Source organism: Aristolochia californica, unplaced genomic scaffold (assembly GCF_029961685.1).
Source record: "Aristolochia californica isolate CCGP_79_NKW_82.1479 unplaced genomic scaffold, dmAriCali1.0.hap1 SCAF_8, whole genome shotgun sequence".
NCBI classification, from domain to species: Eukaryota; Viridiplantae; Streptophyta; class Magnoliopsida; order Piperales; family Aristolochiaceae; genus Aristolochia; species Aristolochia californica.
Window position 1 is genome coordinate 40955616 of NW_027182279.1, and position 16733 is coordinate 40972348.

At 39.6% G+C, this 16733-nt stretch overlaps 3 protein-coding genes across 4 annotated transcripts; all 3 read left to right on the plus strand.

Moving 5' to 3' along the window:
- The first annotated feature begins 226 nt into the window (after nt 1-226).
- On the plus strand, nt 227-5562 carry LOC137939116 (glycerol-3-phosphate dehydrogenase SDP6, mitochondrial-like). 2 transcript variants are annotated; one of them, XM_068784307.1, is made up of 7 exons: nt 227-276; nt 1122-1514; nt 1661-2134; nt 2406-2737; nt 3354-3514; nt 4018-4273; nt 5068-5562. In XM_068784307.1, exons 2-7 carry the CDS (start codon nt 1166-1168, stop codon nt 5356-5358), a joined length of 1863 nt encoding a protein of 620 aa, XP_068640408.1. In that variant the 5' UTR covers nt 227-276; nt 1122-1165; the 3' UTR covers nt 5359-5562. The 2 variants fall into 2 exon arrangements, with proteins under 2 accessions (XP_068640408.1, XP_068640409.1); XM_068784308.1 differs by lacking the exon at nt 227-276 and adding an exon at nt 388-470 and having other exon boundaries at nt 5068-5561.
- Nucleotides 5563-11182: 5620 nt separating this feature from the next.
- Nucleotides 11183-13514, plus strand: LOC137939153 (CBS domain-containing protein CBSX5-like). The gene is made up of 3 exons (XM_068784361.1): nt 11183-11271; nt 11401-11755; nt 12447-13514. Exons 2-3 carry the CDS (start codon nt 11418-11420, stop codon nt 13258-13260), a joined length of 1152 nt encoding a protein of 383 aa, XP_068640462.1. The 5' UTR covers nt 11183-11271; nt 11401-11417; the 3' UTR covers nt 13261-13514.
- Nucleotides 13515-14126: 612 nt separating this feature from the next.
- Nucleotides 14127-16605, plus strand: LOC137939110 (uncharacterized). Its single transcript, XM_068784300.1, has 5 exons — nt 14127-14325; nt 14690-14834; nt 15413-15463; nt 15674-15725; nt 16074-16605. The coding sequence occupies exons 2-5, from the start codon at nt 14706-14708 to the stop codon at nt 16262-16264; spliced, it is 423 nt and encodes a 140-aa protein (XP_068640401.1). The 5' UTR covers nt 14127-14325; nt 14690-14705; the 3' UTR covers nt 16265-16605.
- The last annotated feature ends 128 nt before the right edge of the window (nt 16606-16733 follow it).

Genomic DNA, 16733 nt, shown 5'->3' on the forward strand with positions numbered 1-16733 from the left:
TCTCTGTTTTTGGCCAATCTCTCTCCATTTTTCCTCTCCTGGCTAAATGCAGAGGTCGAGCCAGCTCAAAAGATTCAATTCTTTTTTGAGGTGGGAAGACGGGGACGGCGTTCCTGTCCGTCGCTTTTCCCCAGAAAAGAAGCGCTTTTCCCGTGCCCGGACTGCCTTTCATTTACTCTGCTTCCCGTTTTTTTTTTTTTTTTTTTCCAATCGAATAGACGCTTTCCTTGCTTCGCTCGTCGGAGATTCAACTGTCGTTTTGGTTACCCCTCTCTGGTAAATTGTCTTGGCTCTGTTATTTTGTCTGATTCGTTGCGGGTTTGTCATTTTATGTGTCCGCGTGTTGTTTGGAGATCAGATGATGGAGTGGTGTGCTTCCCGATTTCAGGGAATGAAGTTGCGGAATATGTGTATTTTTTAAGATAACTATCTGCTTTCAATCCATCAGACGTTTTGTCTACCATTTTCTGGTAAATTGTCTTGGCTTTGTTATTTTGATCAGGTTCCTTGCAGATTTTCGTTTTCCGTGTCTGCGTTTTGTTTGAAGCTCACATGATGGATTGGTGGGGTGCGCGGTTTCTGGGAATGAAGTTGAGGAATGTGTTTTTTTCGGATAACTGCCGCTTTTGTTCTGTCCTACTTTCCCGACATTTCTGAGATAAACTGTGATTCTGCGATGGGAGCATCCGGTGTTTCTTTTCTTGCCGTCAAGTTGCGTATCCGTGTGTTAATCTTTTTGCCTTGATCGTCGTGTTTGCTTTATTTTTTCTTATCCTGGGTACTGAATCTTATCTTTCTGTCACTTTGATTTTCGCCCGGCCTTTTTTCCGGCTTCGACGTTGCGAATAAGTTTACGGGTTTTACGCGTCTGGGTGTGGAAAGCGAAATCCGAGGAGAGTTTAAAGTTTGAGCTAATTAACCTTTTTGTTGTGATTATATTGGCTATGCCTTTTCTGGGAAGGATTATTGTGCAGAGTGATTGGATTAGCTTTAAGAGACGTAAAGAAAAGTAAAGGCTTTAACGAGGGTTGATAGTTCTCTGATTATTCATCTGACATGATGTTGTTAGAACTTTTGAGTACATTCTTCCTGAAGATATTATCACTTTTGTGGATTTGAAGCTGTGGAGAAGTCATCGGGTGGAGAGCATTGGTGGCATAAAGCAATGCGCAACGCTGTTGTCAAAGCTGGAGTTGGAGCCGCATCTGCAATAGTCATCGCTAAATTGGGATTCTTCGATGGAACGGCGTTTGCGAGAGACAGGACGGAGATTGAACTGGTGAAGGAGAAAATTTTATCGAGGAATGGAATTGTGCCGACCAGAGAAGAGCAGGAGATCGCATTGTCTGGGAGCAGTTTGGAGAGACCTTTTGATATGCTCGTTATTGGAGGAGGTGCCACTGGAACGGGAGTCGCACTGGATGCGGCGAGTAGAGGACTTCGTGTGGGGCTAGTGGAGAGAGAGGATTTCTCATCGGGTACGTCGTCAAGGTCTACCAAGCTTCTTCACGGAGGTAGCGTTAATGGCCATGTCCTCATCTAATCTCAATTTCCTTCTTTGCTCACAAATGCACTCTGCTAGTTTTGGTAGCCGTATGTAAGCAATACGAAATTTCTTCTTTTATGTTTGTTTTGAATCTGAGTTTCTTGGTCAAATTAGGTGTTCGTTATCTGGAAAAGGCTGTGTTCAATCTTGACTATGGCCAGCTGAACTTGGTTTTTCACGCCCTTGAAGAGCGAGAAAGAGTTATTCGAAATGCTCCTCATATATGTCACCCTTTGCCGACCATGACTCCTTGTTATAGTTGGTTTGAATTAGTCTATTATTGGGCAGGGTTGAAGGCTTATGATCTTGTTGCTGGTCCCAGAATCTTGAGGTTATCTCGATATTACTCAGTCAAAGAAGCTTGTGATGTCTTTCCCACTCTTTCAAAGGAATCTAATGGCCGTAAGTTGAAAGGTGGGATTGTTTACTACGACGGGCAGATGGATGATTCACGGCTCAATATCAGTTTAGCTTGCACAGCTGCATTATCTGGAGCTTCAGTACTGAATCATGCAGAAGTGATCTCTCTCCACAAAGATAAGAAATCTGGTCTTGTCATTGGTGTTCGAGTTCAGGACAAGTTGACAGGTATACTGTCATTATATATGTGTCATTTCTGGTACGATGCCTCTAGTTCCTCCCATACAGACTCGTTATTTTTGTTCCTCTGTGATGGCATAAACGAATTCCTGACAAATTTTCACCCATCTAAAGTTTCAAGCAGGTTAAGCTTTTTGAAACTAGGATGTTCCCGAGAAATTATTTACAATGAAAGCCAACTTCTGAATAGTTTGTCTTCTTGTAAGAGCCCAGCATAGGCTAATTTGTTGCCTATGACTTGATCTGTGATTTTGTGTAGAGAAAAAATTTGATATATATGCGAAAGTTGTTGTGAATGCGGCTGGGCCTTTCTGTGATTCTGTGAGACAGATGGCTGACAGTACTGCTGCAAATATTATCTGTCCAAGTAGTGGAGCACATGTTGTTCTTCCTGATTATTATGGTCCAGAAGGCATGGGTTTGATTGTTCCAAAAACCAAGGATGGTCGTGTGGTGTTTATGCTACCATGGCAGGGGAAAACATTAGCGGGAACAACTGACTCAATAAGCAAGATAACCTATCTCCCACAGCCTCGTGAAGAAGATATTGATTTCATTCTGCAAGCAATCAGTGACTATCTGAATATCGAGGTATGAAGCTAGGCATGCCTTGGGCTAGTTCAGAAATTTGTAAGTGATTGACCCATGGTATTTGGTTTCTGGCAGTCAGATCTGTGCTTGATCAGATTTGTGGTTGTCCAGACAATTTAACAACGTTTTTGTGGTTTAGATATTCTGGATAACCACTAGAAGTTTGTCTCTGTTGGGCACTTTTTTTTTTCTTTGATCTGCATTTGAACTTTTTTTGGTTACTCGATTCTGCAGGGTCTATCTATTCACATATCCCATTCTTGCATTCTCTTAACATTAGCTTAGTGTAGTAGTGAGAAACTTAGCCTATAAACATTGTTGCTTGTCTTCATTTTCTACTTGGCCATTGTCATTCTTAATCTTAAGTTTCTCTTCCCTTTCAGAATATGTTGAGTATTCGTTTTCTGTTTATCTTCACCTAACTTTCTGTTGACGTCTCACTAGAGACTAGAGAGAGTTTTGAGAGTCAATCGGCCCCTTTTGATCTTTTGTTTATGATACACATACTCACAACTGCCTATGTTTAAGTATGCTTGTTTCTCTTGTCCTATTAATAATTTGATCTCGTATAAAAACATCAAGAAATTACCTTCTTCATTATCATGGTTGCTTTCAGGTTCGCCGTTCAGATATTTTGTCTGCATGGAGTGGAATTCGTCCTCTTGCTACCAATCCTTCAGCAAAGAACACTGCAAGCATTTCAAGGGATCATATAGTGCATGTTGATTCCCATGGATTAGTCACAGTTACTGGTGGGAAATGGACAACTTATCGGAGGTAAACTTTCATGCTTCTCTTATACTCTCAAGAATGATTTATTAACAGATTGAGTGATTTAGTTCTTTCTGCCTCTGTTTTACTGTTAAGAGATCATCAGGTGTTGAGGTATAATTGGAGATGCACTCTTACAATCCTATCAAGTAAATCCAATCTTAAAGGCTGGCTAAAGGCTGGCCTAACCTTATTCGGAAGCAAGGCTGGGAAAGAATTTGTTTCTTCTATAAAAGCTGCATCCCTTTCTTGTAGAGTGGCATTAGAAAATTTTTCCTTTCCCAACTCGTCTTAGAAAATTGTGAAGCAGCCAAACTTTCTACAAACACTAATGCATTTTGGGTCTGTTCTTTAAGATATTGCAGAGAAGTCTGCTGATCCTAGCCAATGTGTTAGTATTTCTGTTTGTGTTTTCAGAAGACTGGAAATGTTTCTACTTCTTCATGAATGCTGTATTGTTATCAGATTCTTATTTTTCCAAATTACTTGTGCTAATGTCAGCTTTGCAGCATGGCAGAGGATGCAACCAACACTGCCATCAAGCATGGGAAGCTCAATCCATCAAATGGCTGTGTGACTACAGATCTTCCGGTAACTGGGGCTTATGGGTGGGATCCATCATTTTATGCTGAGCTGGCTCAATCATATGGGTACTTGAGAACCAATGATGGGCATATGATTGGAAGGACAATAGACACAAATACAGCTAAACATCTCACTTCTGCATATGGGAGCATGGCCAAGCAAGTAGCAGCTATAGCACAGGTTCAGGGCACTATTCCATCTTTATCAAAATTGATCTTTTTTTAGTAAATTTGACTGTACAAAGCCTGGTGAAGTCAAAATTAGCTTGGTTTTTGTTTGAAAAAACTGCCTTTCAACTGGATCAATTCTATGCAAATTGTCCTTTTTTGCTGATAATCTGTGTTTAGAATGCTTAGTTAGTTACCTTGAGAAGAGGAAGGTAATGAGATTCTGAAGTGAAGCTTGAGCTTAATGGCCTGTATTTCTCAAATACCTGCTTGAAGTCAAGTATCTAGAGGGCTGCTTTGCTCATGATGAGGTATTTATTACCATCCAGTCAGAGTGGGTTACTGTGTTGACTGGGTCAATACCACAATTCTATTCCTAGGAGGTGTTAGTTGTTTCATAAAAGGTTTCCAATAGAGTTTATCCCACACTTTTAAGAGTGTGAAAGGATAGTTGACTACATCGATCCGGATTGATTAATATTGTATTTCATTTTGGTTTTGTACTTGGGTTGCTGGTTTTAGCTTTTCGGTTACTCTTTTGTTGCTGGCCTTAGTCTGGTTTGGATTTTCTAAATCTTGCTTTCTTTGTCTCCCTTTTAAGCGAACCAAACCATTCTGAAACGATTCTTGCTTAATTTCTGATTGCTGTCCACCTGCAGATTCTACTGAATGAGGTGGAAAATTTGTAGACCAGTTTACTCACTCAGTAATCTAGTTTTGAGATCCTGTTAATCTTTAAACTATCCAATCAAAGGGTTTTTTTTTTTATAACAATCTAATATGCAAGCTCTGCCCTCAACACTGTAGGGAGAGAATCTTGGAAGAAAGCTAGCCCATGGCCTCCCCTACTTGGAAGCAGAGGTAGCATACTGTGCGAGGAACGAGTACTGTGAAACTGCGGTTGATTTTATCAGCAGAAGGACAAGGCTTGCCTTTCTGGATGCAAATGCAGCTTCAGAAGCTCTCCCACGAGTGATAGAAATTCTTGCAGTGGAGCATGGATGGAGCCCAGAAAGAAGAATCCATGAGAGAAGTGAAGCAGAGGCCTATCTTCAGACTTTCAAAAGCGGCATGACACAAAGGACTCCAGTGTCATGAGGATGGATGACACCCTTGAAATCATTTAATTCTTGTTGCTTCGTCCAAATGGGTTGGTTGGAAGCTAATATTAAAACTCAAAACAAAGTGGAACCACTATGATATACAGAATAAACGATGGATAGACATTCGGGTATAGTCTGGCTGAAAATAATCTATGCCTTGTGCCATGAAAGATCTCCAGCTTCTCTCTTTCTACTTGCTTTCTGTTGTTCTGTTCATCTTTTTATCTGATTGTGTGCTTCAATAAGCAGCTTTTTTTCCCTTCTTTATTGCCCTTGCCTGTGCAAGCAACTGGGCAGGAGTACCCTCTCCAATGGGTGGGGAAAGGGCTCTGTGCCCTCCATCTCCACAATGCCCTCATGAAGGCAGGTGGGCATGGGAAGGCTTCCTTCTCCTCTCGTTGGTCTATTAGGGGACGTTGCCCACTACCCAAGTTTTTTCACAATCAACGGCCAACTCAGCAACTACATGGCCACACCAGTCAATCCGATAAAATTACAAACATACCACGCCGCCTACTGCAGGCAAGGAACCAGAAAGAACCCACCAGTGTCGTCGTCCGACCGGAGATCGTACGATTCAGATCGGAGAATCTCCGTAGTTGTACGGGCACAAATATTCCCGTCTGACATGTCTGGTGGGCTGTCGGTACGTCAATTATTAGCTGACGACAGGTGAACTTGTCGGAGAGGACAAATGGAGGGAATCGATAAAAGCGCGGGGTCTTATCCCGGTGGTAGGCGCACATGCAGATCGTCAACGTGGCGGCTGTTCGGCGGATAAGCGAAGCAGCAGCTCTGCCGCCGCAGACATCCTTGACACGGTTTTTGCCCTTTTTTTTTTTTTGTCGGGTGTGAAACGTACGGACAAACGCCAGCTAGGTAGCGCTGCCCAGCGCACCGTGATGGGTCCCACCTCTCGTGCCCTCATGTGCACTAAGCGCACCTGGCTTCGCCAGGCTGGCGGCTTTGACTCCTGTGTCTCGCCCAGCTCCCCTGTTTTATTAATTATTTTATTAAGTTAATGAAATTTTTAGTGAGATATGATCCAATACGAAAAATCATTTGGTGCAAAATATACGAAACGACTATCTTAGTTGTTGATCGGACGATTGAGATAGTTGTTTGATTGGACGACTATGATAGTCGCTTCACATGTTTCGCTACAAATAATTTTTCGTATTGGATCAACCTTCCCCAAATACAATACTTAAAATTTTGTCCATTTTCAAAGTCCAAAAGCAAGGTGTTTGCCACCAAAGTTTTAGTATTAAACAGAGTGTTAAGGTCAAACAAGTGGTTAAAATTAAATAAAAAATAATAATTTTCGGTGATGTAGCACGACTTTTTTGTTTCACAATGTGGATAAACTAATGTCGGAGTTGAATTTCCCAGTCTGTAGACTCAGGGTTCACATTGTGGATACACTAATGTTGAATTGAATTTCCCAGTCTTCAGACTTGGCTTCATCGTAGAAAAATCTTAATTTATTTAAATAATTCTAAATTTTTTGTCTTTAAAGTCTATAAATATACTAATTAAGTTTAAGATTTTTGCACCTAACACATTGGCTTCTTTGTTAAGGGATCAATTCAAGTTGCAAGTAACATGGTCTAGAGGTCTTGTTTCTAAGTCATTGGATACTCTTGATGTGGTCCACTCATGTTGTTACCTAGTCTTTGCCTTATGCTTATAACTATCATTTAGGTGCACATGCTTTATGTAATAAATAAGTACACTAAACATGCTTGATAACTTAAAGTCTTTGGAATATTTTTCATACAATAGAAAGAGAACAAGTCAACATGATGATTGAAATTATTCATATTGAATGGTTCATGTAGAAATTAGAGATGTTCTAATTTTATAAATAGAAATAAGGGGTATTTTTCTTTTTTTTTTCTTTTTTTTTTTAGATGAGAACGGGATTCCATAAATTCGATCTACCTCCTAAAGTGCAAGATTCACGTTATAAATTGTCGGTCTAGGACTTGGTCTTCAAGACTAGGTCTAGACGCTTCTTTTACTGAAGACTTCAACTTTGGTTTTTTTTTATCGAGCATTTGTTTCCTCAAATTCTCGAAAGACCAATAAACAAAGGACTCATTTATAGGTTCATTTATGTCGTTTCTCCTTAATTTATACGAGCAACATGAATAACTTATATATACATACATACACACACACATATATATAATATTTATCTATTTAATTTCTAAAATTAGAGTTAACTAATTATTCTTAACGGTAAATAAATGTCGGTAATTTTGATAATATTATAGGGGTATATATGTAATAAAAACTTCAACAACTATTAGAAGATTTCTATAACCTACACCAAGATAAGGACAAGCACATAATGAAGATGTGATTAATAATATTTTATTCTTTATACTAAACATTTTAAAACCCATGGTCCAAGTAATGGATTAGGTCACACTTAATTTATTATTAATAATCATTAACCTCAACAGTGAAACCCAAGAGACCTTTTAACCTTTTGTCACCTATATTAGTAACAAACTTATTTCGTAAACGATTAATTATATTTTAATGGTAAAAATATGCAGATAATTTTGCTGATATTTTAAGGGTATACATACGATTAGACTCGATGTTTATTATGATTTAGGCTTGTAATTAACCAAAACTGTAGATGATTAACTTAACTGAAAATGATTTTTATAACTTACCCTAATATAAGAACAAGGTTAAAATGAAATGTTATCTCACTTAACTTACCCTTAAACATCATTAACTTATCCAAGTAATCAAGTGGTATGGAAGAAGTAAAGCTAGTCAACAAAAGTGAGTATGAAAACTACCCTCACCTAGAAGTGATGGGACCTAAGGGACCCCATTTAACCTTTTGTCCATTAATATTTCAATATTTGTCATGTCATAGCTCACAAATGTGGTGGCAAGCACTCTTTCATTCTAGGGTTTGGGTGAGTAAGATTTTTTTCTTCCTAAATGTTGAATGAACAAATCTAAAGTCTACATCAAGATCTTTCAATTGAAGTAGTCCTACTCAATATGGTAAGGCAAGAAAGAAACTTAGGAGAAAATTACTCAAATAAAAAAAATATGATGTTAAATATAATTGATGGATTTAATTGCTCTATATTTTTAAAAAATTTAATAAATTTATAATTATATTGTCGATCGTATTGGTAGTTTATCTGGTTCTAATTCGACCCAGTTCAATTTAAACCAATGTAATTAGTTGATTCAGGGTTAAAATTAAGCCAATTTAAACTAATTATGAGATAAATTAGGTATAAGATCGATTTGAAAAACGAAATTGAAATTCTTTTCTCGTTTTGAAGGCTATTTGTGAGTGTGTATCCTCATGAAAGCGAAAAGATGTTGTTTTTATGTGAACAAAAGAGTGGATGTCAACATAGATAAAGACATATTTTTATGAGGTTTCATATGAAATTGAGTATAGAGATAGTTACATGCTACAATTATGCACAGGTGGACATATGAGTGTTTGTATCATTATAAGAAAACAACATGATGACAAGATCATTTTTACTACAATTTTTTTTATTAAAAAAATTCAACTTATTTTCTTGAGTCCCACATTGTTTAAATGGATTTACATTAAGTGACTAATAATACTTATAATGTATTTTGCTTCATTTTTATATACAATAGTCTTGTTTAGATATCATATTTTCAATCAAATATCATAAATTTAGTATCAGGGGCACAAGTGCACCCACAAAAATGTGACATGGGGTACATTCCAAATTTTATAAGTGCTTATATAATGTTTAAAAATTATATTTATATTTATTTTTTTTACAATATTTACGACATGACGAACCTATTTAGGTCCAAGTGTCTCATACACGTTTCACGTATCAAATGAATCGTCTTCTCGAAGTTATATAACTTGATAAACGTATCTCATTGAATCGATAGTATATCAGGCTTTGAGGTTCAAGTGTCTCATACACGTTTCATGTATCAAATGAATCGTCTTCTCGAAGTTATATAACTTGATAAACGTATCTCATTGAATCGATAGTATATCAGGCTTTGAGGCTCCAAATATATGATACCGACACGTCCGCCCTTGATAAGTACATAAATGTGTTATGGTACACATGGAAATGGTATTTTATGATTATATTAAATCCTAAAATTAATAAAAATCAGTAAATTTTATTTTTTTTAGCCATCCCTTTTTTCTTTTTCTTTATTGTTTGTAGTATAGTACATAAAATAGGGTATGCGTACTTTTATACGGCGTATGTTAGACGCAGCTGCGCGACGTCACACAGTCCCACCTGGTCCAAGATACGTCTGTACTTCTAACGTGTTACGGACGCGGGCCCCGCTTTGACGCGACGTGGCGCTGGCATCAGTCGTTTGTCCACGTGGCGGGTTCACTTCCAGAATACTGTTATTTTATTTGTGGGTGGCTTGAGTGGCTCGACTCCCCGAGTTGATGCTGAGCCAGAGCCGCTGTTTTTGTTCCTTTGTAATTAAAGACATGTTGGGCTGGGGAACCTTCTCGAAACTCAATGTCTTTATTTAATGATTTTAAATAAATTAAAATAAATTAATCAATTTCTCCAAAATAATTTAAAATTTTAAAATAAATAATACTCGAGTGTGAATAAAAAATTATGGAAAGGATAAAATGGTGAAAATTGAAAAATAATATTTTTATGTATTATTAATTAATAATATATTATTACAAAATTTAAAACCATTGGTTTAATTAATTATAGCAATAGGATAATTAAACCAAAATAATTTATCAAATATCTATTTTAAAAATATTTTAATTATGACTATTAAATCACTAATTTAATATAGTAATTATAAAATAAATATATTAAATAAATAAAAAATAATTATTTTATAAAAAAATAAAAATTATTATACTTATTACGACGGTTTAATTTTTCCTTAACTTAGGAAAAATTAAACCATCGTCTTCCTCACGGCGCACGTCTTCTTCCTCAGCGGCAGGAGACTACGACGACGGAGGCAGCGTTCCAACGGTACACCGAGAGGGAGGCTGAGAGAGAAGAGAAGTTGGGAGACAGAGAGGCTCGGCCTCTTGTGCTCAGCAACGAGGGAGAGAAGAGGAGGTCGATCGGGGGGAGGAGGGGTGGTTGAGAGAGAAAAGTGGCCGAGAGGCTTTACGATAGAGGATTGGCTTCCTGTGCTATGCGACGGAGGTCAAGAGGAGAGGGAGGCCGAGATGGAGGAAGGCCGATGGAGGGGGAGGGGGGAGGGTGGGAAGGAGAAACCTGCAGGGCCCACGTACTTCAATTGTTTGATTCACAAAACAGGTCAGAATCCAAATTATCCGTTTTTTGTCTGAGCGAATGAATTGACATTATTCACTTGAAGTGTAATTCATTGTACACCCTTAATACGGGAGTAATTCATCTCACTTCATGTTGGACTAACCCCTCCTTTGAAAATAATTTTTAAAATTTCTTAATTTGGTTAGCATTTTTAATTCTATAAATAGAATTTAAATTATAAAAATAATTTGCAGCTCGTGCCGTCTCATTTCAAGCCTAAATAGAGCCAAATAAATATTTTTTTTAACTTATTCGATTAAAAATAAAATTACTGTGTGGGCCCCGTGGACAATGTTAAAAAGGAAAAAGGAAAACAAATCGGACACGAGGACCATGGGGTGTCCCACGTGCGATCCTGTGGGCCCAAGTGTGGTGTTAATCCTCATCGCTCTGTCATTTCCTTTTTCCCCTCCATGGAACCGATTCCGGAGCAGCCGACTATAAATAAACCCCCGGGAAGCCTTTTTTTGTTATCGTACGAGCTTGATTCTCTCTCTGCCGTTCCGCTTTTCCTCCGGTCGAAATTTGAAAGCCGCTCTACGCCCTTTTTCCCTTCTCAGCTGCGATTCTCCAAGGTTTATTTATTTATTTTGAGATTGTTTGTCAGGTGATAGCTTCATTTTTTTGCAATTTTTCTGGGTTTCAGTTTGATTCTGGAATCTGAGTTTTGTGTTTTTTTTTTAACTCGGGGGCGGATTTTCCAGGGTGGTGATCTCCTTGCATGGCAGTGAGTGTGCTCTTTCATGACATCTCCGATCTTTGTCTGGGAAAGCCGGCGATCCGATCGCTGCCTAGCTCTGCCACCGTCGGCGACGCGCTTTCCGCGCTGAAGAAGACCGGCGAGCAGTACCTTAGCGTATGGAGCTGCGACCACGCGAAGAAAACTGAGGGGGGATCCGGAGACTGCCGCTGCGTCGGCAAAGTTTGCATGGTCGATGTTGTTGTTTACCTCTGCAGAGAGGAGAACTTGTCCGACCTTGCCGCCGCTCTCCAGGCGCCCCTCTCAATCCTCCTCCCGGAAGTCCCCGGCCTTGTCCGGCATGTTGAGCCCAACTGCAGGTAGCTTTCTGGCCTTTCCGCTTCCTATTATCTTGATGGCGTCGATATTTCGTATCTTCTTTCTGCATTTCAAGTTTTTTTTTTTTTCTGGATTTTTCTTAGGCCTTTTTTTTTCTGGTGAAAATGCGATGTTCTGGTTTATTTGACAGATTCAAAATTTAAGATTTTATTGCATTCAGTGTTTGTTTTGCCGGCTGAATAGACAAATGAAAAATTCCTTTTCGATTACGCTCCATTTTCTGTTCAAACAATCAATGCTCTTTTGTGTATGTGTGTGTGTGTGTTGTTCTTCTCTCGAATATTCGATTCCTGTGCTCTTTATCTTATGGAATTCAGTCGTGAATGCGTTACTGTTCTTCCTTTCTACAGCTAATGTCAGACAAACCCGTTTCTCTGCAGTTATGAATATTCATTCTCCTCCTCTCCTAATTCTCTCTGTAAATTCCCCTCTCACCTTTTTCTGCTCTGTGTGATGTTAAAATTTCTGCTTTTTTTATTTGATATTTTTGATCGAAATGTTCTCACATTTAATGGTAGTAGAAGTCAAAACCGTTTAATTGATTAGTTAAAACTTATCACCATTTTCGCCAGTAAAACATTCCGTTTCCAGTTTGTTGACGGAAGGAGAATTTTCTTTTCATGTTCTTGTGGTTGATTTTTAATGAGTGAAATTGGGTTTTCTGTGCTGCAGTTTACTTGAAGCTCTGGACTTGATCCTCGACGGTGCCCAAAACCTAGTGGTTCCGATACAAACCCGCCGGAAAAAGCCGCACAAAAGTCACCTCTCCCATGCTAACGGCCGGGAATTCTGCTGGATCACGCAGGAAGACATAGTCCGTTTTCTCCTCAATGGCATCGGCCTCTTCTCCCCCATCCCCGCCCTCTCCGTTGACTCCCTCGGCATCATTCGGTCCGATATCCTCGCCGTCGGTTACCACGACGCCGCCGTCTCCGCCTTGGACTCCATCGCCCTCGCGCACGCCGAACAGACCTCCGTCGCGGTGGTCGCCCCGGACGGGGCCCTCATCGGGGAGATATCCCCCGCGACGGTCGCCGCCTGCGGCGAGGCGGTGGCGCCCGCCATACTAGCGCTACCAGCCGGGGACTTGATGTCGTATATCGATTGCGGGGGCCCGCCGACCCACCTCATACGGGCGGTGAAGGCGTGGCTTCGGGACCAGAACCTGGACGCGATGATGGAGCTGCTGGGGGAGCTCTCCAACTGTTCGTCGTCGTCGTCGGACGACGATTCTCCGGTGCCCGACGGAGCGCGGTCGCCGACGGGGCCGCTAAGGACGTCGCTGTCGATGCGGTCGAGGATGGTGAGGAGGTCGGAGGCGATCGTTTGCCAGAAAGGGAGCTCCCTGGTGGCGGTGATGATCCAGGCGCTGGCACACCGTGTGAACTACATGTGGGTCATCGACGACGACTGCAGCTTGGCCGGAATCGTTACATTCTCCGACGTTTTGAGGGTTTTCCGGGAACATTTTCAGGCGTACGAGTAGACAAGGAGAAACGGACGAAAACTGGTTGCTCTGTGAATATCTGAAAAATTCTTCTCTTTATCCAAATCTGTGTTTGTTATCTCTGGAAAAAGGAAATCAGATGAGAAAATCAGAAATCGTCAATATGTGTTTCTTGAAGAACTACTTTTTGTCTGAGATGTATCCATTAAACGGGAAATTTGGGTTTTCTCTAGAGCATTTCTGTTGTACCGAGTGGGAGATTTTGAAACAACTTCAGTAAACTATGGAAGAGAATTTGGGTCTTCTTCATAGCATCCATATCAGCCATACCTGATACTTTCGACGTCTTTAATGTCTCCTTCGTCAATACTTTCTTACGAAAGGTAGTTGCAGGTGTATACTTGCCCATACATCAACTGCTCTGAATAAGAGGAAAGCATTTCATTGTAAATCCTCCACCCGTAATCAAAAGTCTAAATTTTTCTAAGAAAAAAAGTAATGAAGAAAGAAATCTCAAATACAACTGAGAGGTTTCTTTTTAGCTTTTCCACTCCCGGCATAGTTTCTCTTGAATTTAAATTGGGTGTCCAAGTTATTATTCTTTCTGCTATCTTCACTGCGCTTTCTGCTTCGAAGCACTAGCCTCCCTCTTCTGTAAGACTATTTCAGTTGGTTTGAGGCCTCCTCTTACTGATTCAGAGTTCAGACCAGTGCTTATCTGAGAAACGTAGTGGGTTTTCAGGCTTTCCAGAATTTGAGACTTCGTTACTATGTCCAAGGTGTCTCTGTCTGGAAAGCCTAAGCTTCCAAAGCCTGCCCAGCCATCCACATGCACACACAGAGCCATTTTCCAAGAGGGAAAAGGTGTTTTTCTAGGCGAAGCTATTTTAGGATTCTGGTACGGATCAGTGTATCCTAACCAGGTACGGAACGTTGGACGTCGTCGTGGGCCCACATTGGGAAACTTTCTAGGTGGAAGCTTTCTTTAGGATTCTGGGATTTCTTATTTTGTGGCGGTCTGAGACTCTCTGCTTCGAAATATTTCGGAGAGCCGGCAGAAGGCGGGAAGGCAAGCGTGTTCATCTGTAGCTCGGAAGAGACGCTGTAAGGTTCTTTAAACAGTGCAGTTTTTTTGTTTCTGAGTCGGGTTTTACGCGTATCTGTGGTTGAATATGTGTACTTGAACGTGTATTGAGTCGCCAACAAAGTGTTTGAGTAAATTCCTCACTGGATTGGGTTTTAGTGAGAGACCCTGCATGTGATAGGCGAAACGATTTATACCCTTTTCCTTTATTCCTTTTTCGTGCGTGTGATTCCTTCTGTAGTTCAGGGTCTTGCTTGCTGCTGTTTCTCGGCAAACACAAGACGAAATAGTACATGAGAATGAAGTTACCTCTCTTTAGGAGGGAGCAGAGGGGAGTTTTTTTTTTTTTTTATCCTGGTTTGACATAGGGAGATAATCTTGCAGTGATTGTGTGAAGGCAATGGATCCGGGTAGTAGGCGAAATGTTGATACTGAAGAAGATAAAGAAGAAGAAGAGTTCATCTTGCTTGATCTTGACAACGTGTGCAGCCAGATTGACATCCCAGCAAATTGTCCTTATGTTCTCTCTGTGAGTATGTAATGTGTTTTGCCCACTGATTGTTATAGCCTAACTTTTACACTACTTACTCTCAGCTTGTTGCATCCTTATTAAACTTTTTTGTTGGAACATTCAGCTCAACTCGCTTGTGTAACTGCATTTTTTTTTTATCAAAACATGCTCTTCTATATGATGGTTATGTCTTTGGTAGAGAGAAAAACCACAAGAAAGAGATGAAGACAATGGCAGGATTGTCTGAATTAGGTTGTGATTTCATATGTTCTAATCATGTGCTGTCCTTAGAAATATGAATGACATGTAAAATTTGCTTGTGGATGACCACGAGCAAGTTAATCTACACGAGCAAGTTAATCAACACGAATAGTGAGTCTGAGATATCTATGTATATCTAATAACTGTTAACTTCTATACTAGTTATTGAGTGTTGTGAAATGGTGAGGTAATACAAAATGCAGTTTGAATTTTAAAGAACTTCTTTGTTCGACTCGAACCACTGGATTCTACTTGACGGAAGAACTTGTTTGGTGATTTCTTACATACAATTTATGTTACTTACATAATATGCACTTTGTGTTTCATGTATGTAGGATTTGAACACAAGTAATCCAATCTTGGTCATTGGAGACAAATTGAAACTGGTGAGTAAATAATATCTTTATTTTTTAGGGGATGTTGTTGTTATATATATCGTCTGTGGTTGCAGTCTCCATAATCTCATTCTTCCCTTGTTGGGAAGAAAGATCCCCTGAACCTGCCATCATGATCTTACTGTTCCACGGGAGTTGCCAACTTGGAATTGATACAGAGAAACAGTGCCTAATCTTCTTTTTCTCTATCCTATTTTACAGATTGGCGAGTATCAAGAAACTATTGGGACATGCTACGCATTCTCTGAACAGGGTGGGTTTAATATACTATAAATCTGTCTACAGAACAGTTATGATATGAATTCTTTAAGAAAATCTTTTAGCTCTTCTACAGTTCTTTCTTTTGATATATAAGTTACTTATTGAGACATTTAGATACAGGCATGTTAGCAAACTGAGATTGTCAAAAAGAAAAAGGAAAGAGACAACAATATCCGCTTCTTTTTTTCTTTTTTCTTTTTTCTTTGGGTGGGGATTGGGGTGGAACCATTTCACAGCTGAAGTATTGGGTTCACTTCTTCTGCCTTCTAATTGTTCTCTTGGCTAGTCAATGGATAGGTTTGTAATTGCTTACCATAATCTTAAATCTTTTGGCTGACAGACGTTGCTCCCATCATTCATGGGGAGAATGGACCATCTGAAGAGAACCTTTCCATGGGAAAGCATGTTGCCGATCCAAGTCAAGCATCACAAAAACAAGTTAGACCGATTGCACAACTCCACAAAATTTTGAAGTTCCGATTATTTTCTGAAGACAACAATAAATCTGAAGGAGAAAGCAAATCCAGTTGACTGAGATATTGAAGGCAAAGAAGCTAAAGTCTGATTTGGATACTGAGACTCAAGTTAGGTGGTGTTCTATGCATTTGCCTTGACAATTGTAGAATGATGGTTTCTACACTCAAGGAGGAAGAGGATGAGGAGCTTACATGTTTGGAAAGAAATGGGTTTTGTGGAATTCTTATTTCAGATTACAAAGTCTCAACGTTAGTTTGTTCCTGTAATTATGTTCACAAAAGAGAAGAAGTAGTGGAGATCTGAAGAAGGAGAGAAATTGAAGAAAGTAGAAAACTTTCAATGTGTATTCCTTTATGTTGAAATTCAAAATAAATATCTACGAGTTCTGAGAAAAATCACTTCTGACTGTTGTATTAGTCTCTTGTTCCTTTTTCTCAGAAATGGGGACTGTTACAGTACTGATTTACAGGAGAGTGAGCAAGACATGATGGAGACGTTCACAGAGTCAGACCTTCACAGGTAT

Bases quoted from the DNA above. Each gene is read 5' to 3' on its own strand.
- LOC137939153 (XM_068784361.1), top strand. From the start codon at position 11,418: ATGGCAGTGAGTGTGCTCTTTCATGACATCTCCGATCTTTGTCTGGGA. The intron at 11,756-12,446 runs GTAGCTTTCTGG...TCTGTGCTGCAG, and splicing joins CATGTTGAGCCCAACTGCAG to TTTACTTGAAGCTCTGGACT.
- LOC137939116 (XM_068784307.1), top strand. From the start codon at position 1,166: ATGCGCAACGCTGTTGTCAAAGCTGGAGTTGGAGCCGCATCTGCAATA. The intron at 2,135-2,405 runs GTATACTGTCAT...GATTTTGTGTAG, and splicing joins AGTTCAGGACAAGTTGACAG to AGAAAAAATTTGATATATAT. The intron at 3,515-4,017 runs GTAAACTTTCAT...TCAGCTTTGCAG, and splicing joins AAATGGACAACTTATCGGAG to CATGGCAGAGGATGCAACCA.
- LOC137939110 (XM_068784300.1), top strand. From the start codon at position 14,706: ATGGATCCGGGTAGTAGGCGAAATGTTGATACTGAAGAAGATAAAGAA. The intron at 14,835-15,412 runs GTGAGTATGTAA...TCATGTATGTAG, and splicing joins ATTGTCCTTATGTTCTCTCT to GATTTGAACACAAGTAATCC. The intron at 15,726-16,073 runs GTGGGTTTAATA...TTTGGCTGACAG, and splicing joins CTACGCATTCTCTGAACAGG to ACGTTGCTCCCATCATTCAT.